Below are 26585 nucleotides of genomic sequence, written 5' to 3' on the forward strand. Positions count from 1 at the left end.
TTTCTCCAGTTTCTCTGAATCTTTTAATGCTATTATATTCCTTAGATGATGAGATCCCCAAACGTTATTCTGAAATTGCTTTTCTATTTGCCCGCAGTCTTTCACAGAGTGGTGATCCCCTCCCCATCTTTACTTCAGAAAGTCTCATCCTCTCTGGCAGTGGCGTCAATAGGCCTGGGCGCCCTCAGATCTTTTATGAATAGCCCTGAAATTATCTCAAATTTACTTTTTTTTAAACAAAAACAATAATAAAAAAATGGCACCTGATCTATTCATCTGTAACTCTAATCATGCATTGTAGCCCTCAAAAAATACTATGATATGTTGATTGAAAAATGCAAATGTTTTAGATCCTCTGTGTTTCATTCACTCAGCAGATCTACTGTCATTTCCCATTTATAAACTGTGGTTTGTACACACAGAATTTAATCATTCTACGCGGAAGTGCAGCTAAAGAGTTGATGTCTGATTGACAATGTATAAGTGCAGGCAGCTCGCATGTACATTACATTTCCCAAATGTATTGTGATCCTAGCAATGCCTCTGCTGTCTGGGATGCTGTTTTTATACCCAATCATGTTACTGACCTGTTGTAACATGTTGCTAGCATCAACTTCAAAGTGGGCATATATCTTTCATGGAACAATAACATTTTTCCGTTTCAACATTTGATGTGTTGTCTTTGTACTATTTTCTATTGAATATATGATTGCGGTCTATTTTTATTTCCATTTTATACAGCATGCCACCCTTTTGGAAACAGGGTTGTATGTTATGTGAGATAACACCAATGGCCAATTCTGCGGACCCAGATGGAGACAAGTCCTGGACTAAAAACAAGATTCCCCATTGAGCTTGATTTTTCTTAGTCCAGGACTAGTCTTTATCCGTCTCAGAGAAACCAACCCAAGTCATTGTTTTTTAAACCAGAAGACTAGCTCGCTAGAATGTGGCTTGTTTATGCTGGACATTTCTGGCCAGACAGACACTCTGCTACCTGGTTTGGGGTCAATTCAGGATGAGATTTTAGAAAAAGGTATAGAATACGATTTTCACTTTGTTGCAAAGCAATTGAAATTATGTCCATTTATGAAATTACTGAATTGGAATTTGAGATTAATTCATGAATGAACTTCCTTCGTATTGAATAGACCCTAAGCCTCCCAGTCTTTCTGTTCTGCTTTCCTATGCATGTCAAGTGGAACAAGCCCATGTTGTGTGGAATGTTGTGTGGCGTGTTCCAGGTAGTCTGTTTTGCCGGTAAACTACGCAATTTACAATATGAAACAGCTTTGTATAATATTTATGGTATTCCAGAAACATTCCAAATCTGCTAGTTAATGTGAGGTCTGGGTAACTATGTATAAATCCTAATAGATCACAATGACTAACTCTCCACAGAAAAGACAACCTGGAACGCACACACACTCAATGCTAATGCTAGAAAAACAACCTGGAACGCACCCACACTCTCAATCCTAAAACTGTAAAGACAACATGGAATGCACCCACACTCTCAATCCTAATACTGTAAAGACAACATGGAACGCACCCACACCCTCAAAAGACCACACGGAACACACCCACACTCTCAATACTAATAATGTAAAAAACTGCTCGGAACGCACCCACACTCTCAATACTAATACTGTAAAAAACTGCTCGGAACGCACCAACACTCATGTGTGGATTCTAAAAACGCCACATTCCTCATGGCCTACTGTCACACGTGCCTCATATAATGAACGTATGGTGTATTTTTGGTGTATCTGTCCGTTTTGTCAAAGATTATTGTCAAACAATAATAGCTCAATAAACAGACGTTGGAGAAAAAGGACATCATGTGTGGATCTTCCTCTACCTTTTCCCCACTAGGCCTTCGTTAGTCGTAGTCGTTTTGACACCAGCGTGGACGCCATGCATCTGTTGACTAGAGACATTCACAGACATGAAACAGTCGTAATCAAAGTATTTTTTATTAAAGACAGAAGGCACCTGGGAATGAGTCTCATAATGGCACCCTATTCCATATGTAGTGTGCACTACTTTTGACCAGGGCCCAAGGTGGTGAAAGTGAATAGGGTGCAATTTGGGGTGCATTCCTTAAAGACAATCAGAAGGCTGTACAGTGTTGCTGTGGCAACAGCTCAACGTGGAACTGTCGCAACGGCCTGCAGTTTCACAAACTCTCATGACAACTTTCAAATCGAGTTTGTAGCGCAAATATACAAATAGTTGCAAAAGAAAACCTCATTATATACAAACATATACACGTATGTACACTTTCTTCTCATTGGGGTTAACATATTCTGATATTATTTGATTAGAAGTGACAATATGCATATCAAATGGCAGCAATGTCTTTCTCCCACCGAGGACACAGAGTTGCAGGAATTTGCGACGCCAAAATAAAACGGCTGCTATTACAACTAATATTATAGCAGTTTTCAAAGCTTTGGGATAGTCATTCTTCCATTCTGATACTCTTATTTTATCCCCTATAACATTTAGGCATGTCTTTATGTGGAGGGAGATGTTTTTAGATGTTTTGGTTCAGATATGGTTTGGAATGTAGGCTTCAATTCTTTTAATAGTTGTTTAAAAATAATAACTTTAGAAATAAAAATGTTTTATTGGCGAGTGAGAATTGTGCCTCTTCCACAATGAGTTGCATATTAATGGTTATTAAAATATTTACAAATAATCAATCTCACTCTTGTGATCGTTATAAATTTGTTTTCCATTTCAATGTGTAAAATATGGAGACCATTACTAAAGCGTCTGAATTGTTTATCCCTGCAGAAAGACATCACGAAACACCCGTGTTGATCTCTGCAGAAAGACACCCTGAAACATCTCCAGTGTTTACCTCAGCAGAAAGACACCCTGAAACATCTCCAGTGTTTACCTCAGCAGAAAGACACCCTGAAACATTTCCAGTGTTTATCTCCACAGAAAGACACCCTGAAACATCTCCAGTGTTTACCTCAGCAGAAAGACACCCTGAAACATTTCCAGTGTTTATCTCCACAGAAAGACACCCTGAAACATCTCCAGTGTTTATATATGCAAAAAGACACCCTGAAACACCTCCAGTGATTATCACTGCAAAAACACTTCCTGAAACACCTCGTGTTTATCACTGCAAAAACACATCCTGAAACACCTCCAGTGTTCATCACTGCAAAAACGCATGCTGAAACAGCTCCAGTGTTTATCTTACAATTCCAGAACTCTAACCAGAAACTTCAGTGTTATACTTTGACCGACTGTGTTGTTGAAGTCATATGAAGGCTTGGCTTCTGAACACAAGCCACCATATGCTAGCAGTGATATTGTCTTGGCCATTGGATTACAATCATAGACATACAGTATCACACAAAAGTGAGTACACCCCTCACATTTTTGTAAATATTTGATTATATCTTTTCATGTGACAATGAAGAAATGACACTTTGCTACAATGTGAAGTAGTGAGTGTACAGCTTGTATAACAGTGTAAATTTGCTGTCCCCTCAAAATAACTCAACACACAGCCAATAATGTCTAAATCGCTGGCAATAAAAGTGAGTACACCCCTAAGTGAAAATGTCCAATTTGGGCCAGTATTTTGTGTGGCCACCATTATTTTACAGAATTGCCTTAACCCTCCTGGGCATGGAGTTCACCAGCGCTTCACAGGTAGCCACTGGAGTCCATGACGACATCACGGAGCTGGTGGATGTTAGAGACCTTGTGCTCCTCCACCTTCGGTTTGAGGATGCCCCACAGATGCTCAATAGGGTTTATGTCTGGAGACATGCTTGGCCAGTCCATCACCTTTACCCTCAGCTTCTTTAGCAAGGCAGTGGTCGTCTTGAAGGTGTGTTTGGGGTCGTTATCATGTTGGAATACTGCCCTGCGGCCCAGTCTCCAAAGGGAGGGGATCATGCTCTCCTTCAGTATGTCACAGTATATGTTGGCATTCATGGTTCCCTCAATGAACTGTAGCTCCCCAGTGCCGGCAGCACTCATACAGCCCCAGACCATGACACTCCCACCACCATACTGTAGGCAAGACACACTTGTCTTTGTACTCCTCACCTGGTTGCCGCCACACATGCTTGACACCGTCTGAACCAAATACGTTTATCTTGGTCTCATCAGACCACAGGACATGGTTCCAGTAATCCATGTCCTTAGTCTGCTTGTCTTCAGTAAACTGTTTGCAGGATTTTTTGTGCATCATCTTTAGAAGAGGCTTCCTTTTGGGACGACAGCCATGCAGACCAATTTGATGCAGTGTGCGGTGTATGGTCTGAGCACTGACAGGCTAACCCCCCACCCCTTCAACCTCTGCAGAAATACTGGCAGCACTCATATGTCAATTTCCCAAAGACAACCTCTGGATATGCATGTGCACTCAACTTCTTTCGTCGACCATGGCGAGGCCTATTCTGAGTGGAACCTGTCCTGTTAAACTGCTGTATGGACTTGGCCACCATGCTGCAGCTCAGTGTCAGGGTCTTGGCAATCTTCTTATATAGTTCTTTGCTGTGAGGTGCCATGTTGAACTTCCAATGACCAGTATGAGGGAGTGTGAGAGCGATGACACCAAATTTAACACACCTGCTCCCCATTCACACATGAGACCTTGTAACACTAACAAATCACATGATACTGGGGAGGGAAAATGGCTAAATGGGCCCAATTTGGACATTTTCACTTTTGTTGCCAGCGGTTTAGACATTAATGGCTGTGTGTTGAATTATTTTGAGGGGACAGCAAATGTACTTGTTATACAAGCTGTACACTCACTACTTTACATTGTAGCAAGGTGTAATTTCTTCAGTGTTGTCACATGAAAAGATATCATCAAATATTTACAAAACTGTGAGGGGTATACTGACTTCTGTGAGATACTGTATATATCCCTAGACAGTCTAATAACATAGGTTTACAATCATAGATATATGGAACCCTAGATGGCAGGGGCCACAGGGTCAAACAAAAGTGACATAAAGCCAAGAAGGAGCCTGTCACAGCGCGTCTGTCAGTCTATGTATGTCTTGCAGTTATTATACAGGCCCACTGGGACCAAATGAAAACCCCAAAGGACAGGCCCACTGGGACCAAATGAAAACCCCAAAGGACAGGCCCACTGGGACCAAATGGCCCAAAATGCTAGATTGCCAGTCTGCTCTTGATACCTTGTGATCGACAAACAAACAAAAAGACAGACAGGGACAAATGTCTCTAAGGGCACATCATTAAGTCTCAATGGCACTGATTAACAACATGACCTGAACAGAAACCAGAATACTTTCTGGTGTCTGTTTCTCCATAGCAGTTGCTAAGCCTGTGTCCCAAAGGGTATCCTATTGTAGCGCGCTCATTTTCCAGTGATTAGCCACGTACAGACCATGAACCATTTGGCTCTGAAAGTAGCACACTAAATAGGGAACATCAAGCCATTTAGAGTCACATCCATCTCCCAGTGACGAACGATAACAGGCATGGGTCAGTTTACATCCCTGAGGTGTCGCCCCCTGACACGACCTTAAGACACACCGCTATGACACGCTACTACGTCAAACAAACACACTGAACGGAATGCAAGCAATCAACAGACATCACACTCAGACATCACACTCAGACATCACACTCAGACATGTCGCAGAGACATCACAATCAGACATCACACTCAGACATGTCGCAGAGACATCACACTCAGACATCACACTCAGACATGTCACAGAGACATCACAATCAGACATCACACTCAGACATGTCGCAGAGACATCACACTCAGACATGTCGCAGAGACATCACAATCAGACATCACACTCAGACATGTCGCAGAGACATCACACTCAGACATGTCGCAGAGACATCACAATCAGACATCACACTCAGACATGTCGCAGAGACATCACACTCAGACATCACACTCAGACATGTCACAGAGACATCACAATCAGACATCACACTCAGACATGTCGCAGAGACATCACACTCAGACATGTCGCAGAGACATCACACTCAGACATGTCGCAGAGACATCACACTCAGACATGTCACAGAGACATCACACTCAGACATGTCACAGAGACATCACACTCAGACATGTCACAGAGACATCACACTCAGACATGTCGCAGAGACATCACACTCAGACATGTCGCAGAGACATCACACTCAGACATGTCGCAGAGACATCACACTCAGACATGTCGCAGAGACATCACACTCAGACATGTCGCAGAGACATCACACTCAGACATGTCGCAGAGACATCACACTCAGACATGTCGCAGAGACATCACACTCAGACATGTCACAGAGACATCACACTCAGACATGTCACAGAGACATCACACTCAGACATGTCACAGAGACATCACACTCAGACATGTCACAGAGACATCACACTCAGACATGTCACAGAGACATCACACTCAGACATGTCACAGAGACATCTCACTCAGACATGTCACAGAGACATCTCACACTCAGACATGTCACAGAGACATCACACTCAGACATGTCACAGAGACATCACACTCAGACATGTCACAGAGACATCACACTCAGACATGTCACAGAGACATCTCACACAGACATGTCACAGAGACATCTCACACTCAGACATGTCACAGAGACATCTCACACTCAGACATGTCACAGAGACATCACACTCAGACATGTCACAGAGACATCACACTCAGACATGTCACAGAGACATCACACTCAGACATGTCACAGAGACATCACACTCAGACATGTCACAGAGACATCTCACTCAGACATGTCACAGAGACATCTCACACTCAGACATGTCACAGAGACATCTCACACTCAGACATGTCACAGAGACATCACACTCAGACATGTCACAGAGACATCACACTCAGACATGTCACAGAGACATCACACTCAGACATGTCACAGAGACATCACACTCAGACATGTCGCAGAGACATCACACTCAGACATGTCGCAGAGACATCACACTCAGACATGTCACAGAGACATCACACTCAGACATGTCACAGAGACATCACACTCAGACATGTCACAGAGACATCTCACACTCGGACATCTCAAACATGGACATCACGTGTACAACAACACTTCAGAACATCCTCTTCCTGTTGCAACCTATTTGTCATTTCAGCAATCCAGACGGTGATGTCCGACTAAACCACACCACCCAGTCAGTGTCAGTTAGTGGATGAAATGCCCTGAGTGAGGCCGGGGGGTGTGAATCAAGGTGGGGGGGGGGTGACAGGACATGGGAGGAGGGGTGTAAGCTTTGTGACTTTCAGATTGTGACAGTCTAATATCCTTCAGAAATTCACCAAACTGTAACTGTTTGGGTGGCTTCCACACCAGGAGCCCAAAGAGCAATTAGGGAAGAACTGTCTTAAACAACAGACATTTATTCCCTTTTCCGGGTCAGGGATTCAAACAAGTAACCTTCTGGTTACTGATGCTCAACCACTGGGCTGCCTTCTGTCGAAATAGGCCCTGTCTTTCTATGATAGTGTGTGTGTTTGATTGCGTGTATTGTGTGTGTGTGTTTTGTGTGTATGTGTGTATGTGTACGTGTGTGTTTGTGTGTTGGCACCTGGTCAAGTTAGAAAAGACAGTTCCCTACCAGCTGGAACTATAAACCGAAAATGATCGACATCGACCAAACAGAATGTGATCTCGTTCATTAACAATATACATGGCACTGTTAGAGAAATGTTTCAAATGAAACCCGTTTGTTAATGTTTGTGACGGCTACAGGGAACATCGACGGCTCCAACATTTGAAGTGGCAGTCGTTTGAAGATGTAATATAAAGAAACTGTGGTCCACGACAATGTTCTAGATGTACATTATAACTGACAGTTATCGTGACAATGCCGTTAATTCCGGGCGAACACAGACGTCTGTCTTCACGCCCAGGTAGGTCCCTAGTAGCGGACCAGGGTCTCACCTCCCTCCTCATCACTGCTGCCCAGAACGTCCAGCTCAGGGTGGCCCTGGTCCCTCTCACTGTCCTCTGATGGGGATGATGTCTGGGGCGAGGTCAAGGGGTGGAAAAGGGGCGTTTGCGGGTCAGGGGTGCGGACGGGGGGAGTAACAGGGGAGGGGAGCCCCAGGGGGGAGTACTGCCGGAAGGCCACCCCTCTCAGGTTGGCTGCCAGGCCCAGGACCATTTTCCTGGAGGCCCGGCGGGTGTAATGACACGTGTCGCCCTCCGTGAGGCGCTGCTGGGCCAGCGAGCAGGGGTGGGGCGCTGCGGAGACGTCCTCCTGCCCGGGGCTGGACGGGAAACTCACTCTGCCTCCCCGGCTCTCTGGGGAACACGGGGAACCTGCGGACAGCTCGCTGTCAGAGGGGGAGACGGGGGACAGGGGTGACGGGGGTGACTCCGAGGCGGGGTAAGACTCGGACAGAGCCTGCGGGGTTGTGGAGCAGGGCGATGGGGTCCTCGCTGTCATCGGCCCCCCGCCGCCCCCGGACCTCCCTGTGGTGTGATAGGAGTGCAGGCCGAGGGCCACCTGACCCGGGTGGGGGCCGGGCGGGGTGAGGAGGGGTGTCTGGCCCCGGAAACGGGTTCCTCGGTGGAAGAGGCGGCTCCACAGGCGGCCGAGGCGACGGCGAGATGTGGCCCGCCGGGAGGAATGTCGTCTGATCTGCCGCCGCATCGCCGTACGAATGTTCTGGAGCACAGACGCCTGGCGACGGGGTTACAAGCAATGGAGAAAGAGAGAGAGGAAAGAGAGAGAGTTGGTCAGCGTGACCATAAAAGCTGGCAGTCATTTGTTAACCCATTGCCATGGGAACACTCAGATCTCACACATCAGAGTCAGATCCAAACTGAGAACCCAGTGATCCAGATAAGTCCCATCTCAGACATACAGGCAGGCAGACATCTGGGGAAGGGAGTGGGCTCTAGGCCATCATTAGTAACTAACTACTATTTCCTAGGAGAATAATAAAGTACACAAATTACTTAAAGCATAGACACTGGTTTCTGACACAGTGTGCACCGACAAAGACCATTTGGTTTGAATAACAGGAAGGGTGCCCCCTAGTGGTATGAATAACAGGAAGGGTGCCCCCTAGTGGTATGAATAACAGGAAGTGTGCCCCCTAGTGGTATGAATAACAGGAAGGGTGCCCCCTAGTGGTTTGAATAACAGGAAGTGTGCCCCCTAGGGGTTCGAATAACAGGAAGGGTGCCCCCTAGTGGTTCGAATAACAGGAAGGGTGCCCCCTAGTGGTTTGAATAACAGGAAGGGTGCCCCCTAGTGGTATGAATAACAGGAAGTGTGCCCCCTAGTGGTATGAATAACAGGAAGGGTGCCCCCTGGTGGTTTGAATAACAGGAAGTGTGCCCCCTAGGGGTTCGAATAACAGGAAGGGTGCCCCCTAGTGGTTTGAATAACAGGAAGGGTGCCCCCTAGTGGTTCGAATAACAGGAAGGGTGCCCCCTAGTGGTTCGAATAACAGGAAGGGTGCCCCCTAGTGGTTCGAATAACAGGAAGGGTGCCCCCTAGTGGTTTGAATAACAGGAAGTGTTCCCCCTAGTGGTTTGAATAACAGGAAGGGTGCCCCCTAGTGGTTTGAATAACAGGAAGTGTGCCCCCTAGTGGTTTGAATAACAGGAAGGGTGCCCCCTAGTGGTTTGAATAACAGGAAGTGTGCCCCCTAGTGGTTTGAATAATAGGAAGTGTGCCCCCTAGTGGTTTGAATAACAGGAAGTGTGCCCCCTATTGGTTTGAATAATAGGAAGTGTGCCCCCTAGTGGTTCGAATAACAGGAAGTGTGCCCCCTAGTGGTTTGAATAACAGGAAGTGTGCCCCCTATTGGTTCGAATAACAGGAAGTGTGCCTCCTAGTGGTTTGAATAATAGGAAGTGTGCCCCCTAGTGGTGTGAATAACAGGAAGTGTGCCCCCTAGTGGTTTGAATAACAGGAAGTGTGCCCCCTAGTGGTTTGAATAACAGGAAGTGTGCCCCCTAGTGGTTTGAATAACAGGAAGTGTGCCCCCTAGTGGTTTGAATAACAGGAAGTGAGTCCCCTAGTAAATGCTGGCTTCATTCGCCTCCCCATCCTATTTCGTGACCCAAGCCCAGGCTGACGTCCAGCGTTGTGTGTGATGATCAGGGGAGAGAGAGCCTTCGCGGCCAGCCTGTGTTGGGTTAATACTGGCTTCACAAGGTGTGTGTGTGAGTGTAAGTGAGAGGGGGCCAGAGGGGGAGAGCCGTAATACTGCACAGGAGGTGTCCCAAATGGTCCTCTATGCCCTAAATGTTCCATAGTGGCGCTGTATATAGGGAACAGGGTGGAATGTGGTCTGTCCTCCTGTCAGTGTCGTGGGACTGAGCCACTCTGTTCAGTCCCGATTAGCCGCAGGTGGAGACATTTAGACATTTAGACCCTGGGCTGCAGGAGGCCTGACAGACATCCGCATTATCCCAGAACTCAAACACATGTAAGTCTCTTCCCTAATCTTCTGAAATCCTGACACGGATGGAAACCCAAACACCGAAACTATTATGACTGGATTAGAATGTTCATAGAATCTATTGAAACTGAGTTATAATATATAGATATACATAAAACTATTAAATCAGATTTTTTTTTTTTATTGTCCTTAACATGATTTTGCATTGTTTATTGGCATTTCATTACAGTGGAAGTAGTAGTAGTTGTAGTAGTAGTAGTGGTGTAGTGGTAGTAGTGTAGTGGTAATAGTTGAAGTGGTAGTGGTAATAGTAGTAGTAGTAGCAGTAGTATTAGTGAAGTGGTAATAGAAGTAGTGGTGGTAGTAGTAGTAGTAGTAGTAGTAGTCGTATTATAGTAGTAATAACAGCAGTTTAGTATTAGTAGTAGTATTGTAGTAATAGTAGAAGCAATATGGTGCTAGTAGAATACTTATTATGGAAGTTGTAATTATGGGAGTAGTATTAGCAGTATTGTTAGTATGGTGGTAGTAGTAATAGTATAGTAGTAGTAATAGTATGGTGGTAGTATTAGTAGTAGTAGTGGTCATAGTAGTAGTGCTAATGGTGGTAGTAGTAGTAGTGGTAGTAGTAGTAGTGGTATGGTGGTAGTAATAGTAGTTTTTGTTGAGGTATGGTGGTAGTTATAGTGGTAGTGTAGTGGTAATAGTTGAAGTGGTAGTGGTAATAGTAGTAGTAGCAGTAGTAGAAGTAGTGTAGTGGTAATAGTTGAAATGGTAGTGGTAATAGTAGTAGTAGTAGTAGTAGTAGTAGCAGTAGTAATAGTGTAGTGCTAATAGAAGTAGTGGTGGTAGTAGTAGTGGTGATAGTAATAGTAGTAGTAAGTAGGTGGTATTATGATGGTGGTAGTAATAGTATAGTAGTAATAGTACGGTAGAATTAGTAGTAGTAGTGGTGGTAGTAGTTTTGCTTGTGTAAGTTACCTGAGTAGGATTGTATACAGGGAAGTCTTCAACAGGTGGAATGAGGCCCTGGGCAATCAGCTGACCGTAGGAGGGTGGAGCCTCTCTCTGAACAAACTCTGCCTCCAAACGAGTCATCTGGGTCTCAAAAGCTCTGCAGAAAGGAAGGAAGGAAGGAGGGAAGGAACAAAAAGAGATAGAGAGAGAGAGAAATTGAGGGGAAACGAGGGGGAGGATTTCTTAGGTACATCATCACTGCAGAGAGGACAGTTAGTCCATGGTATTGAACAATGGATGAAGTTAACATATACACAGGGAGGACAGTTAGTCCATGGTACTGAACAATGGATGAAGTTAACAAATACACAGGGAGGATAGTTGGTCCATGGCACTCAACAATGGATGAAGTTAACAGATACACAGGGAGGATTGTTGGTCCATGGCACTTAACAATGGAGGAAGTTAACAGATACACAGGGAGGATTGTTGGTCCATGGTACTGAACAATGGACGAAGTTAACAGATACACAGGGAGGATAGTTGGTCCATGGCACTTAACAATGGAGGAAGTTAACAGATACACAGGGAGGATTGTTGGTCCATGGTACTGAACAATGGACGAAGTTAACAGATACACAGGGAGGATAGTTGGTCCATGGCACTTAACAATGGATGAAGTTAACAGATACACAGGGAGGACAGTTAGTCCATGGTACTGAACAATGGATGAAGTTAACAGATACACAGGCTGCACCTGAAACAGCAACCTATTCACAATGTAGAAAGCTAATTCGCTAACTAGGGATTAGAGTGCCATTTGGGATACTGACTGAATCTATAACCTCACAGTGGCTGAACTCTGGTAGTTAGAAAAAATCATTATAACCACAAATCGACCTCTACACCGCTTTCTCTCCATAACCCTCTCGTCTCTGGCTGTCCACCTCTCCTCTACCTTTAAAGGTTAAACCCGACAGATGACATAGCCAGCTGCGTTGTGAAGAAAGGTGTCTTTAAATGTCTGATGGTTTATTGTACTTCATTGCACACTGTAGTGTTATGAAACCAAGGCTATTAACAGATTAATACAACAACCTCCTCCTGTCACAGGTTACATTAGTTTGGATGCCAGGCTTATTCCCTCTCTTCCTGTCTCTTCCCAGCTCTGCACACTCTCATTCCATCATACTTCTATCCCTCCCTCTCTTTTCTTTGCTGTCTCTCTCCCTCTCACAGCCTGTCTTTTTCACCCCTCCTCGTGTCTCCGCGTCACATCAGTAGATCAGTATAGTGAGTCATGACAGACTCTGCAGAACCAGATACACTTAACCACCGACGCCACAGGACCGCTAATGATGCAGCCGCGCAATTCACCCTTCTCTCTCCCTCACTCTCCCTCTCTTTACCATTCTCTCTCTCTCCCTCTCTCTACCATTCTCTCTACCATACTCAATCCCACCACAACAATGCTAACAGAGCCAACGAGGCTAGCAGCGTTACCCTATTAGCGCAGCCCCCCCAGTGGGAAATGGAAGCTGTGCTTATTGGCTAACCTCCCAGGCGCCATGGCCTGGCCACAGCTCTCATTAATCATTAAGGGGTTACGTCAGAGTTTTTTGAAATGTCTTTCAACTCTAAATCCACTGTTGTAGGTGATCCATTTTACTCACAGATCGTTTTTGACATTTTGCTTTGTCAGATTTCTTTTCAAATTGTTTGTGGCTTGCTTGAAATGTGTGTGTTTCCCTGCATTGATTAGTGGCTGAACACTAAGAGACTGGGTGGCTCAAAGGGTGGGGAGGAAAGGCTAATTAACTACAAATCCAATCAACAAGTAAAAATAGAGGAGGAGGGAGAGAGGAATTCAACAGAGGGTGAGATCATGGTGCGGAAAGAGAAAGATAATGTTATCAACAGACAGAGTTAGTAACAGAAAGAGAGATAATGTTATCAACAGACAGACTTAGTAACAGAAAGAGAGATAATGTTATCAACAGACAGAGAGTTAGTAACAGAAAGAGAGATAATGTAATCAACAGACAGAGAGTTAGTAACAGAAAGAGAGATAATGTTATCAACAGACAGAGTTAGTAACAGAGAGAGAGATAGACATAAAGAGAGAGCGACTGAGAGAAGGAAAGAAATAAAAGATGCTTCTAACCGGTAGTCTCTGATACATACGTTAGCGTCCCAGACAAAAGACAGACAGATTAGAGACAGACAGACCAGAGACAGACAAACCAGACACATTCAGACCAGAGACAGACAGACAGACCAGACACATTCAGACCAGAGACAGACAGACATACAGACCAGAGACAGACAGACCAGATACAGACAAACCAGACACATTCAGACCAGAAATGGACAGACAGGCAGACAGACCAGAGACAGACAAACCGACAAACCAGACACATTGAGACCAGAAACAAATAAACATACAGACCAGAGACAGACAGACATATAGACCAGAGACAGACAAACAGACATACAGACCAGAGACAGACAGACATACAGACCAGAGACAGACAGACAGTGGTCCTACCTGTACTCTCTGGTCCGGAGGGAGTAGAGTTTGAAGGCACAGCCCAGAGCGATGACCAGAAGGAGGCCACAGACCAGTGAGCCAATGAGTGCTGCAGTGATCACCTGGAATAAAGGAAGGAATATGTTACTGTCCCATAATAACACAGGTAATAAAGGAAGGAATACGTCACTGTCCAGTAATAACACAGATAATAAAGGAAGGAATATGTCACTGTCCCGTAATAACACAGGTAAATAAAGGAAGGAATATGTCACTGTCCCGTAATAACACAGGTAATAAAGGAAGGAATATGTCACTGTCCAGTAATAACACAGGTAATAAAGGAAGGAATGCGTCACTGTCCAGTAATAACACAGATAATAAAGGAAGGAATATGTCACTGTCCCGTAATAACACAGGTAAATAAAGGAAGGAATATGTCACTGTCCCGTAATAACACAGGTAATAAAGGAAGGAATACGTCACTGTCCAGTAATAACACAGCTAATAAAGGAAGGAATATGTCACTGTCCCGTAATAACACAGGTAAATAAAGGAAGGAATATGTCACTGTCCCGTAATAACACAGGTAATAAAGGAAGGAATATGTCACTGTCCAGTAATAACACAGGTAATAAAGGAAGGAATATGTCACTGTCCCGTAATAACACAGGTAATAAAGGAAGGAATATGTCACTGTCCCGTAATAACACAGGTAATAAAGCAATACGTCACTGTCCCATAATAACACAGGTAATAAAGGAATACGTCACTGTCCAGTAATAACACAAGTAAATAAAGGAAGGAATATGTCACTGTCCCGTAATAACACAGGTAATAAAGCAATAAGTCACTGTCCCATAATAACACAGATAATAAAGGAAGGAATACGTCACTGTCCCGTAATAACACAGGTAATAAAGGAAGGAATATGTCACTGTCCCGTAATAACACAGGTAATAAAGGAAGGAATATGTCACTGTCCCGTAATAACACAGGTAATAAAAGAATACGTCACTGTCTCGTAATAACACAGGTAATAAAGGAAGGAATACGTCACTGTCCCATAACAACACAGGTAATAAACGAAGGAATATGTCACTGTCCCGTAATAACACAGGTAATAAAGGAATACGTCACTGTCCCATAATAACACAGGTAATAAAGGAAGGAATACGTCACTGTCCAGTAATAACACAGGTAAAAAAGGAAGGAATACATCACTGTCCAGTAATAACACAGGTAAATAAAGGAAGGAATATGTCACTATCCCGTAATAACACAGGTAATAAATAAAGGAATACGTCAAACAGGCTTGCAGACAGACAGACGGGCAGACAGACAGACGGGCAGACAGACGGGGAGCTATAGATAAAACTTTGGACCTTAGAGCCAGGCCAGCCAGTTTAGATCTATTACCAGGTAGGACAACAAAACCAGTAGGCTCACACCTGGTAGGGTCAGAGGTCAATACCCCACCTTTGAAGATGGGTTATGGTTTGTTTTTGCTGGGTACCTTCCTGGGCACTGCTGCTAGGCAGTCTCTCTCATCGCTGCCGTCCAAACAGTCCTCCTGCCCGTCGCAGCGCCACGTCTCAAAGATGCACAGGTTGGTGCCACAGTGAAAGTTCCCGGGCTGGCAGTCAAAGCAGTTCTTCTCATCCGACCCATCAGGGCACTGTAACGAAGGTGAGCATAAAGGGACCATTCATTAACACATTAATGAATGTATTGAAACATTTTCATTACAGTGGTGTAACAAGCATGACAACCTCAGACCATCTTACTTTGGACATTTCGGGTTTGCTTGTGTGTTTTCTATAGGACCGACAGGTGCTTCTTCACCCGCTGTAACATCGGCACTCTGCACATGACCAGCTAAGAGTGTACATAACCAACAACCCCAAACGTAAGAAATAAGCCGATCCTGATGAACCTTCTTCTGGTTGTTGCATCGTTCGGACGGCGGGTAGCAGACTCCACTGGCGCCCTCGCAGGGGTACTCCCCGTCCTGGCAGACCAGGCAGTCCTCCTCATCGCGACCCGTGGGGCAGTGCCAGTACCCGTCGCAGCGCTGCCGTTCAGAGAAACAGCCTTGGTCCCCGCCACATGGGTGCTCCCCAGGAAAACAGTATCCCTTCACCTGGAGGAAACGACAGACCCTTATTGTCTACGCAGGGTTAGGATTAGGGTCAGGGTTAGGATTAGGGTCAGGGTTAGGATTAGGGTCAGGGTTAGGATTAGGGTCAGGGTTAGGATTAGGGTCAGGGTTAGGATAAGGGTCAGGGTTAGGATTAGGGTCAGGGTTAGGATTAGGGTCAGGGTTAGGATTAGGGTCAGGGTTAGGATTAGGGTCAGGGTTAGGATTAGGGTCAGGGTTCAGGATAAGGTCAGGATGGATCTACCTGGTACGTTGCGTTGAATCCGTGCCCAGGGCTCCGTGGCTGGGCCATATACAGCAGACTCATCTGTCCTCGGCTGGACTCCAGCATGGCTGGTCTGCGGTTGTTATGATGCGACAGGGCCTGCAGGAGGCGCTCTGCCCTCTGAACCAGCCCATCATACACATGGAGGGAGTCTGCAGGACCAAGCCCCAGGTCCAGCTGCAAAATGATGGGCTTGGGGTCCTGGTTGAAGTACCATGTACAGTTAGGTCTGGAAATAATTGGACACTAACACGTTTTGTTATTTTGGCTGTTTACCTAAATATATTAAATGTACAGTTATATAATAACAATATGAGCTTCAAGTGCAGAGTCTCAGCTTTAATTTTAGGGAATTCACATCCAAATTGGAGGAAGGGTTTAGGAATTACAGCTCTTTAATATGTAGCCCCTCTTTTTCACGAGACCAAAAGTAATTGGACAATTGACTCAAAACCTGTTTCATGGACAGGTGTGGGCTTCATTATTTCTTCATCAGTTAAGCAGGTAAAAGGTCTGGAGTTGATTCCAGTTGTGGCATTCACATTTGGAAGCTGTTGCTGTGAACCCACAACACGCAGTCAAAGAAGCTCTCAATACAAGTGAAACAGGCCAAAAAATCCTTCAATAAGTTAGCAGGGACATTAGGAGTGGCCAAATCAACAGTTTGGAGATAAAAATAACACACTGATGATCTCTGCAACACAAAAAGGATTGGATGACCGTAGAATCCTTTCCCAGGTAAAGAAAAACCCCTTCACAACAACCAGCCAAGTGAAGAACACTCTCCAGGAGGTAGGCATATCCTTATCCAAGTCTACCATGACGAGATAACTTCAAGAGAGCAAATACAGAGGGTTCACCACAAGGCGCAAACCATTCATAAGACTCAAGAATAAAAAGGCTACATAAGACATAAACATCCAAAAAAGCCAACCGGGTTCTTGAACAGCATTGGACAGGTGAAACTAAGATCAGCCTGTACCAGAATGATGGGAAGAAAAAAGTATGGAGAAGGCTTGGAAGAAGGCATGATGTTTTTTTGATGTTTTCATTTGAGTTTTTATTTTTATGCTATTGTATTTTTATATTATATATTATTATAATTTTTTCTTTGTAAAGCACATTGAATGGCTTATATGTATGAATTGCGCCATATAAATAAACTTGCTTGCTTGGAACGACTCATAAGCTAAAGCATACCACATAATCTGTAAAACACAATGGAGGCAGTGTGATGGCATGGGCACGCATGGGTTCCAATGGCACTGGGTCACTAGTGTTTATTGATGATGTGACAGAAGACAGAAGGAGCCGGATGAATACTGAAGTGTATAGAGATATACTGTCTGCTCAGATTCAGACAAATTCAGCAGTTGATTGGATGGCGCTTCACTTTTCAGATAGACAATGACCCAAAACATACTGCGAAAGCAATCCAGGAATTTTTTAAGGCAAAGAAGGGGAATATTCTGCAATGGCCGAGTCAATCACCAGATCTCAACCCGATCGAGAATGCATTTCACTTGCTGAAGACAGAACTTAAGGCAGAAAGACCCACGAACAAACAATAACTAAAGACAGCTGCAGTAAAGGCCTGGCAAAGCATCACAAAGGAGGAAACACAGCGTTTGGTGATGTCTGTGCATCGACAAAGTATTAAAAATAAACATTTTATTTATGATAGTGTTTATGTGTCCAATTACATTTGAGCCCCTGAAATAAAGGGACTGTGTATGAAAATTCGTAAAACGTTTCATACAATATTTTTGTTCAACCCCTTGAATTAAAGCTGAAAGTCTGCACGTCAATCGCATCTTGGTTGTTTCATTTCAAATCCATTGTGGTGGCGCAAAATTATGAGAATTGTGTCAGTGTCCAAATATTTCTGGATCAAACTGTATATTCATAACAAATCTATATGTCCATCAAGGGTGTGCATATTGATGTAAAAAAAAAGGTTTTCCTAGCCACTGAAATTCAACACTACTGTTGTTTGCTCCATGTGGTTTAAGGCCGGGTGTCTCTGTAAAAGCCCTTTGTGACAACTGCTAAAAAGGGCTTTATAAATACATTTGATTGATTGATGGATGTAAAAAACTTCATAAAATTGCTGGACATACATCACTAAAGGGAAAGATTAGTTGTTTGGATAACTACTTCAGGAGACTGTATCTACAGAACGTTATGTACCAATTCCAAGTAAATAAAAAGGATTTCAATATATTTACAATGATCTAGAAAAAAGAATGTAAACTTAATATTAGTATATACACACTAAATATTTTGCACTTTCTTGTATTTTTTGTGTACTATGTTCCTACTGTTTGAATTCTAAGTATACAATGTAATTTCCAGGCTTAATCTGCGACTGCAAAAACGTCCCATCCAGTTTCTGTTTTAATTCAGCCTCTCCCGGGGGGGGATAGATTCAAGCATGATACATGCACACCTTTATTTAATCATGTATGAACCTGCTACAAAAATACACTTCCGATTTCTGTGGAAAAAGCCCATATGGTTCACCCCACCTGTGTGTCCAACTGCCAGGAGCACCTCAGCTCTCCCACAGCACTGCGGTTGGGACGGAAGAAGTCAGGAGAAGCGAATGTTCCATAGAAGTTCCCCAGGCGTTTCCCGCAGGCTGTGTCAGGACACCCGGCTTCATCCGAGCCGTCGGGGCAGTCCCGGGCTCCGTCACAGCGCAGCGAGGGGGGCAGGCACCGGGTGGACTACAGAAGAAGAACCAGATGAACCAGAACAATGCTTCATGATAGAGAACATAAATGTAGGATCTAGGATTTAACCCAGCAACCGTCTCGATTGTCTAGTGTCCACAGGACAGCTACCTGGGCCTGGGTGCAGGGGAGGGTTTAGTGTCTACAGGACAGCTACCTGGGCCTGGGTGCAGGGGAGGGTTTAGTGTCCACAGGACAGCTACCTGGGCCTGGGCGCAGGGGAGGGTTTAGTGTCTACAGGACAGCTACCTGGGCCTGGGCGCTGGGGAGGGTTTAGTGTCCACAGGACAGCTACCTGGGCCTGGGTGCAGGGGAGGGTTTAGTGTCCACAGGACAGCTACCTGGGCCTGGGTGCAGGGGAGGGTTTAGTGTCTACAGGACAGCTACCTGGGCCTGGGTGCAGGGGAGGGTTTAGTGTCTACAGGACAGCTACCTGGGCCTGGGTGCAGGGGAGGGTTTAGTGTCTACAGGACAGCTACCTTGGCCTGGGTGCAAGGGATGGTTTAGTGTCTACAGGACAGCTACCTGGGCCTGGGTGCAGGGGAGGGTTTAGTGTCTACAGGACAGCTACCTGGGCCTGGGTGCAGGGGAGGGTTTAGTGTCTACAGGACAGCTACCTGGGCCTGGGTGTTGGGGAGGGTTTAGTGTCTACAGGACAGCTACCTGGGCCTGGGCGCAGGGGAGGGTTTAGTGTCTACAGGACAGCTACCTGGGCCTGGGTGCAGGGGAGGGTTTAGTGTCCACAGGACAGCTACCTGGGCCTGGGTGCAGGGGAGGGTTTAGTGTCTACAGGACAGCTACCTGGGCCTGGGTGCAGGGGAGGGTTTAGTGTCTACAGGACAGCTACCTGGGCCTGGGTGCAGGGGAGGGTTTAGTGTCTACAGGACAGCTACCTGGGCCCGGGCGCAGGGGAGGGTTTAGTGTCTACAGGACAGCTACCTGGGCCTGGGTGCAGGGGAGGGTTTAGTGTCTACAGGACAGCTACCTGGGCCTGGGTGCAGGGGAGGGTTTAGTGTCTACAGGACAGCTACCTGGGCCTGGGTGTTGGGGAGGGTTTAGTGTCTACAGGACAGCTACCTGGGCCTGGGTGCAGGGGAGGGTTTAGTGTCTACAGGACAGCTACCTGGGCCTGGGCGCAGGGGAGGGTTCCGAGGGAACACAGGGATGCGCGGTGAGGAGTGGGGGGCGGGGCACAGCTCCGCTCATCTGTAGTGTCTCCGCACTCATCGAGGCCATTACAGCGCCACGCCCGGGGAAGACATTTACCGTTACCACAGAGGAACTCATCAGACTGACAGCTGGACTGGCCTAGACGACCTGCAGGGACAAACACATTACTGACCCATTAACAGAAACCCATACAAAGATACTACAGACACCACAAAATTGATAATAATATCCACAGAATACATACACCACAACATTGATAACACTGACACATCAACAGAATAAAGACACCACAACATTGATAATACTGACACATCCACAGAATACAGACACCACAACATTGATAACACTGACACATCAACAGAATAAAGACACCACAACATAGATAATACTGACACATCCACAGAATACAGACACCACAACATTGATAATACTGACACATCCACAGACTACAGACACCACAACATTGATAACACTGACACATCCACAGAATACAGACACCACAACATTGATAATACTGACACATCCAGAGACTACAGACACCACAACATTGATAATACTGACACATCCACAGAATACAGACACCCCAACATTGATAACACTGACACATCCAGACTACAGACACCACAACATTGATAATACTGACACATCCACAGACTACAGACACCACAACATTGACAATACTGACACATCCACAGAATACAGACACCACAACATTGATAATACTGACACATCCACAGAAGACAGACACCACAACATTGATAACACTGACACATCAACAGAATACAGACACCACAACATTGATAATACTGACATATCCACAGAATACAGACACCACAACATTGATAATACTGACACAACCACAGACTACAGACACCACAACATTGATAATACTGACACATCCACAGACTACAGACACCACAACATTGATAATAGTGACACATCCACAGACTACAGACAACACAACACTGATAATACTGACACATCCACAGAATACAGACAACACAACATTGATAATACTGACACATTCACATAATACAGACAACACAACATTGATAATACTGACACATCAACAAACCCATAACCACACCACATCTACCTCAAAACATACCAACAGACTGGTTAACTGACACCTCAGACATGACAATCTAACAACAGACTGGTAAACTGACACCTCAGACATGACAATCTAACAACAGACTGGTAAACTGACACCTCAGATATGACCACCTAAAAACAGACTGGTTAACCACAAAATGGAGGAGCAGCACAACGCTGTTGAAATATTTTAACCAATCAGAAGGGACAGTTTGTAGCATCTGGGTTCAAGACTTCAACACAGTCAAATATAGATCATATTGAACCCACAGAGTTCAGACAGCCAATAGCAAAATATCACCCAACAGAATCCTTAACAGAATACCACTTACATCTAATTAGTAACTTTTACCTCAACTGGCTTTAAAACACTGCATATGCTGTCAGTTGATGGGTCCACACACAGAGACAGACAGATATTCACACTGCCCTGACTGCAGACAGTTCTCTGTGTAAGCTGTAGTATCAGAATTATTATAAACCCCAGTTATTTTCTGTGTGAGCTGTAGTATCAGAACTACAAATCCCAGACTATTTCTGTGTAAGATGTAGTACCAGAAGTACAAACCCCAGCCTGTTTCTGTAAAAGCTGTAGAATCCAGAAGATGCATTCTGTTCCATTCCAGGACCAACATTCCTGTCCCTAATCCTCTTCTATCCTCTCCCCCTCCTCCCTCCTCTCCCCCTCCTCCCTCCTCTCCCCCTTGCTCCTCCCCCCTCCGTTTTCCCCTCCTCTTCCCCATCCTCTCCCTCTCCTCCCCTCCCACCCTCAGGCCTCCTATCCAGTGACTTACAGTCAGTGCAATCAACTGAGGTAAATAAATATTAAATAACATCAATAAAAATTAAAAACACTTAAAAACTAAAGTAAAAACGTTCCTTAATTAAAAAAAGTCATAATACAACCTTTGGAAAGTCCTTCTTTCTTACCTCTGATGTAAGACAATCTGAAGCCTTGGGCCAGTCCAGAGCTGTTGGTCTGAGAGTGGAAGTAGAGGTAGACTCTCCCCCTGGAGGAGATGAACGGAGGGGGTAGCATAGAGCCACACACCCGGTACTCCTCCCTCCATGTGGGTCCCAGGAGCAGCCAGTCCCCCTGGCAGCGACCTGAGTCCTCCAGGTCGAAGTTACGGAAACTGGAAGGGAGATAGGACAGTCATACATCAGGGTCTGAATCCTGATTTTGGAGGATTGTTCGCCCTGGGACAGTGAATGGCCTTGAACCGATGATGTGTTGACATACAGTATTTTGAACTAACCAACTGCTGGTTCTCTGTAAAACAGTTGGGCATTGAATGGGTTTTGACAGAGTTGTGACTGCCCAGATGTTCATGGACAGCAGGGACATGCTTTTGGTGCCTATAAACTCTAATAAATACTAAATTATTTTAAAGGTTAGGCCACCCGTACCTTTACCACCACATAAAATATCCAGAATTAGAATCAGGGGCACCAAAACAGGCGCAAACTATTATTTAAAAAATTGAGGGTAACTTGGGAGTGTCCACCCTTCCATAGAGATGAGAAACCTGGTCTGGTTTGCTCTTAACCAGGTGTCCAAACACATCATTCCAAGATCAAAAGACCTATCCATGGCCCTAAGAAGAAAGACTGACAGGGGTTACAAAGTCATATACAAATCCAAGCTATTCCAAGTAGATCATTCCACAGTTTGACAGAAAGTGAGAACATTTCAGACAACTGGCAATCTACATAGGGCAAGTTGACTAGGGCAGCAACAAGTAATCGAAAAAACCCCGATAACATCGATAATCAAAATCATTGGCAACGAATATCCTTATCGATTGGTTGGGTCTACACGAGACGCACGCAGCAAAAAATGTATAGCCTATTTCGAAAGATTGCGGAGGCTGAGATGGCTGAGGTTACACCAAAGGGAAGTTGTGAACAACCACAAACCAGTGTTGCAAGTTATCGCAAGTAAAACAAGCTAATGGGACTGTCAAAAGAAGGCCAAAACAAGCAAATTGGAACTGCGGATGAAGCCCAAAAAAGCAGCACATTTATACGCACACACTTACGTACGTAATCTTGAATGCATGGCTGAGATAACGTTAACGTCTACTTGAACAAGGTGAGTTTTTGTATAATTGAGCTGCTCCAGCTAGTTATGCATTCACAACGTTACTGATGAATTAACCCATTAGTGTACATTTGGTGAGTTCTATATTTCTCCACAATAGGTATTTAAATGCATTACATTTGCATAAACATTTACAGTGTCAGTCAAACGTTTCTCAACTAGCTTCATGAGGTAGTACCCTGGAATGCTTTTCCAACAATTTTGTAGTAATCAACAGACTAATTGATTATCAAAACAGTTGTTAGTTGCAGCCCTAATGTTGTCCCACCAAATTCAGCCCAGGAGTTGACTAAAAGATGATTGAAGAAGTCGCTAATGTCTCGTTTCCACTGGTGCCAAACACTGGTGTTTTACCCCAAAGTCCAGACTATGTTCTGTTCCCATTGACACTGACAGGTGCCAATTGGCCAGTAGGCTGTGGCCAAGTTGCCCGGCTCTCACTTGGAACCAAGCCCCGGACTTTAGGACTTAGGGTGGGGTTTGCGGGTTGACATATTACGTGCTGTGAAAACGCTGCATGTTGTGCTATTCTAATAGCAATGTGCATCATTTGCTTAGTTTTAGGCTACTCGTGATGGTTTCGTCCAATCTAACAAACAGATCCTTGATAAAATAAAGAAAATAAAGCACCAGAACAGAGAAGCAAAGTAAGGAGTTGGAACAACTGAAGGTGGTACGATGCCATTGACACAACAGAGGTAAGAAACTGAGACAACGTTTTATAAAGAAAATGAGCAAGACGTTGTTTTACTTCCAGAAAAATCTAACCTTTTATTTTTCATGAACAGAAAGCCAAATCACGTTAATAGTTTACTAACCTCCCCATCTGAGCCCCTCCTTATATACTAAATGTATAGTCGAAACAGGAAAGTCTAGAGCCAACATTAGCATAAATCACAGGTGTAGCCCTGGTACCGCGGTAAAGCACCAGTGGAAATGCGGCATAATACCCCCAGGGTCACAGGGTAAAGTTGTTTGGCCGCAATGTAATGTTTGGCGAACACAAAAGACCGCCTTCAAATTGAGGAACCTCATACCAAACATAAAGCAAGAAGGCGGTAGCATTATGGTTTGGGGCTGCTTTGCTGCCTCAGGGCCAACCTGCCATCATCATGAAGTGAACAATGAATTCCATATTGTACCAGAGACATATACAATTTTCACATGACTATAAGTATTCAGACTATTTATTCAGTCCTTTGTAAAGGTGCTTTTGATAGCGCTCACAGTTTCAAGTCTGTTCGGCCTGTATTAGGTTTTCTTCAAGGACCTGTCTATATTTTGCTTCATTCATCTTTCGCTCAACCCTGACCATTCTCCCAGGCCCAAACAATTCACAATGATGGAGTCCACTGAGCTCCTGGGAACTTTCAATGCTTTAGCAATTCTTTCATAACCTTCCCCAGATCTTTGCGTCGACGCATTTAGGTCGGAGGTCTATGAGAGTTGCTGGGACTTCATGATTTGGTTTTTGCTCAGGAAGGCACTGTGAAGTGTGGGACCTTACATAGACACGTGTGCGGTTTTCTAAATGCATTTGCAACAGTTCTGTAAGTTAATCTCAAGGATAATAAAATAACTCAGGATGTATCAGAGTGCCATGGCAAAGGGTCTGTACACTGACATGAGGTATTTCATTTATTCATTTTTGATAAATTGGCACACATTTCCAAAAGCATGTTTTGTGTGTAGGTTGACAAAAGAATAAATATATATATATATAATAAACTAAGCCTATGACGCAACAACATGTGAAGAAAGTGAAGGAGAATACTTCACAAAGGCACCATAGACATGACCATATTTATTCAATTATAATTAATTGTTGTTTCTGACAATTGTTTCTGACACACCCTGTGGTGCTACTGCCTGACAGAAGGGCTAGGGTCTGGTCTGTTAAAGGGAAGCCCAGAGGATTAGGAGAACTGTGTTTATGACGATACTCCACACCCCCATAGTCTACTCCACGTTAGAATGGTGACATAATAGTTTTCAGGAGCTAACTGGAAACTCTCTTAGACGTGCCAGAACAGGAAGTAAATCATTCCATCCATGATGACTCAGCTGTGAAGGGCATTAACTGAATGTAGGGATGTGTGTGTGTGTGTGTGTGTGTGTGTGTGTGAGCAAGTTATCATCACACAACTAGATGCTGAGATCATTGCTAAGTGGTTGAGAGAAGCAGAAGAGCAAAAGTTGCTTCTCTGCTGCCTGAGAGCAGTTTCCTGACCGATCGATGTTCCCCTTCTCTATAGGAACTGGTGAACTGCTCCTGACCAGGGCCTAGGGGAGAGGACAGGGAGCAGACTCAGGGTGCCTTTACAAACTGCATTTTACTAGAGACTCTCCATTACCTCAGAAGGGAGCTGTTGGGTCATCAGAGAGTTTTACTAGAGACTCTCCATCACCTCAGAAGGGAGCTGTTGGGTCGTCAGAGAGTTTTACTAGAGACTCTCCATCACCTCAGAAGGGAGCTGTTGGGTCATCAGAGAGTTTTACTAGAGACTCTCCATCACCTCAGAAGGGAGCTGTTGGGTCATCAGAGAGTTTTACTAGAGACTCTCCATCACCTCAGAAGGGAGCTGTTGGGTCATCAGAGAGTTTTACTAGAGACTCTCCATCACCTCAGAAGGGAGCTGTTGGGTCATCAGAGAGTTTTACTAGAGACTCTCCATCACCTCAGAAGGGAGCTGTTGGGTCATCAGAGAGTTTTACTAGAGACTCTCCATCACCTCAGAAGGGAGCTGTTGGGTCGTCAGAGAGTTTTACTAGAGACTCTCCATCACCTCAGAAGGGAGCTGTTGGGTCATCAGAGAGTTTTACTAGAGACTCTCCATCACCTCAGAAGGGAGCTGTTGGGTCGTCAGAGAGTTTTACTAGAGACTCTCCATCACCTCAGAAGGGAGCTGTTGGGTTGTCAGAGAGTTTCACTAGAGACATTTCTGTTAGGGAAAACTAAGTAATTTGCGATCACAGCATAACCAATATTGATATTTTAATGGACTTCAACTAGGCTATTTGCACATTGTTACAACACTGTATCTAGAGAGACGCCAGGACTGTGAGAGATAGTGAGAGAGTGCAACAAAGAGAGACAGTAACCGATAGAGACAGAGCATTCCA

At 44.7% G+C, this 26585-nt stretch overlaps 1 protein-coding gene across 3 annotated transcripts in view; it reads right to left on the reverse strand.

Moving 5' to 3' along the window:
* Positions 1 to 6852: 6852 nt before the first annotated feature.
* Positions 6853 to 26585, reverse strand: part of lrp3 (low density lipoprotein receptor-related protein 3) — a 32682-nt gene continuing 12949 nt past the window's right edge. For 2 of the 3 annotated variants that reach the window (XM_029113847.2, XM_029113848.2), the window contains exons 3-11: positions 22289 to 22494; positions 20217 to 20410; positions 18887 to 19087; positions 16338 to 16559; positions 15869 to 16075; positions 15449 to 15610; positions 13951 to 14054; positions 11427 to 11559; positions 6853 to 8710 (exon numbers count right to left, since the gene is read on the reverse strand). In XM_029113847.2, the coding sequence (XP_028969680.2) occupies positions 7943 to 8710; positions 11427 to 11559; positions 13951 to 14054; positions 15449 to 15610; positions 15869 to 16075; positions 16338 to 16559; positions 18887 to 19087; positions 20217 to 20410; positions 22289 to 22494 (2197 nt within the window). In that variant the 3' untranslated portion in view covers positions 6853 to 7942. The remainder of the gene's footprint in view (positions 8711 to 11426; positions 11560 to 13950; positions 14055 to 15448; positions 15611 to 15868; positions 16076 to 16337; positions 16560 to 18886; positions 19088 to 20216; positions 20411 to 22288; positions 22495 to 26585) is intronic. The other variant, XM_029113846.2, reaches the window with a different exon arrangement.

Source organism: Esox lucius, chromosome 17 (genome assembly GCF_011004845.1).
Source record: "Esox lucius isolate fEsoLuc1 chromosome 17, fEsoLuc1.pri, whole genome shotgun sequence".
NCBI lineage: Eukaryota > Metazoa > Chordata > Actinopteri > Esociformes > Esocidae > Esox > Esox lucius.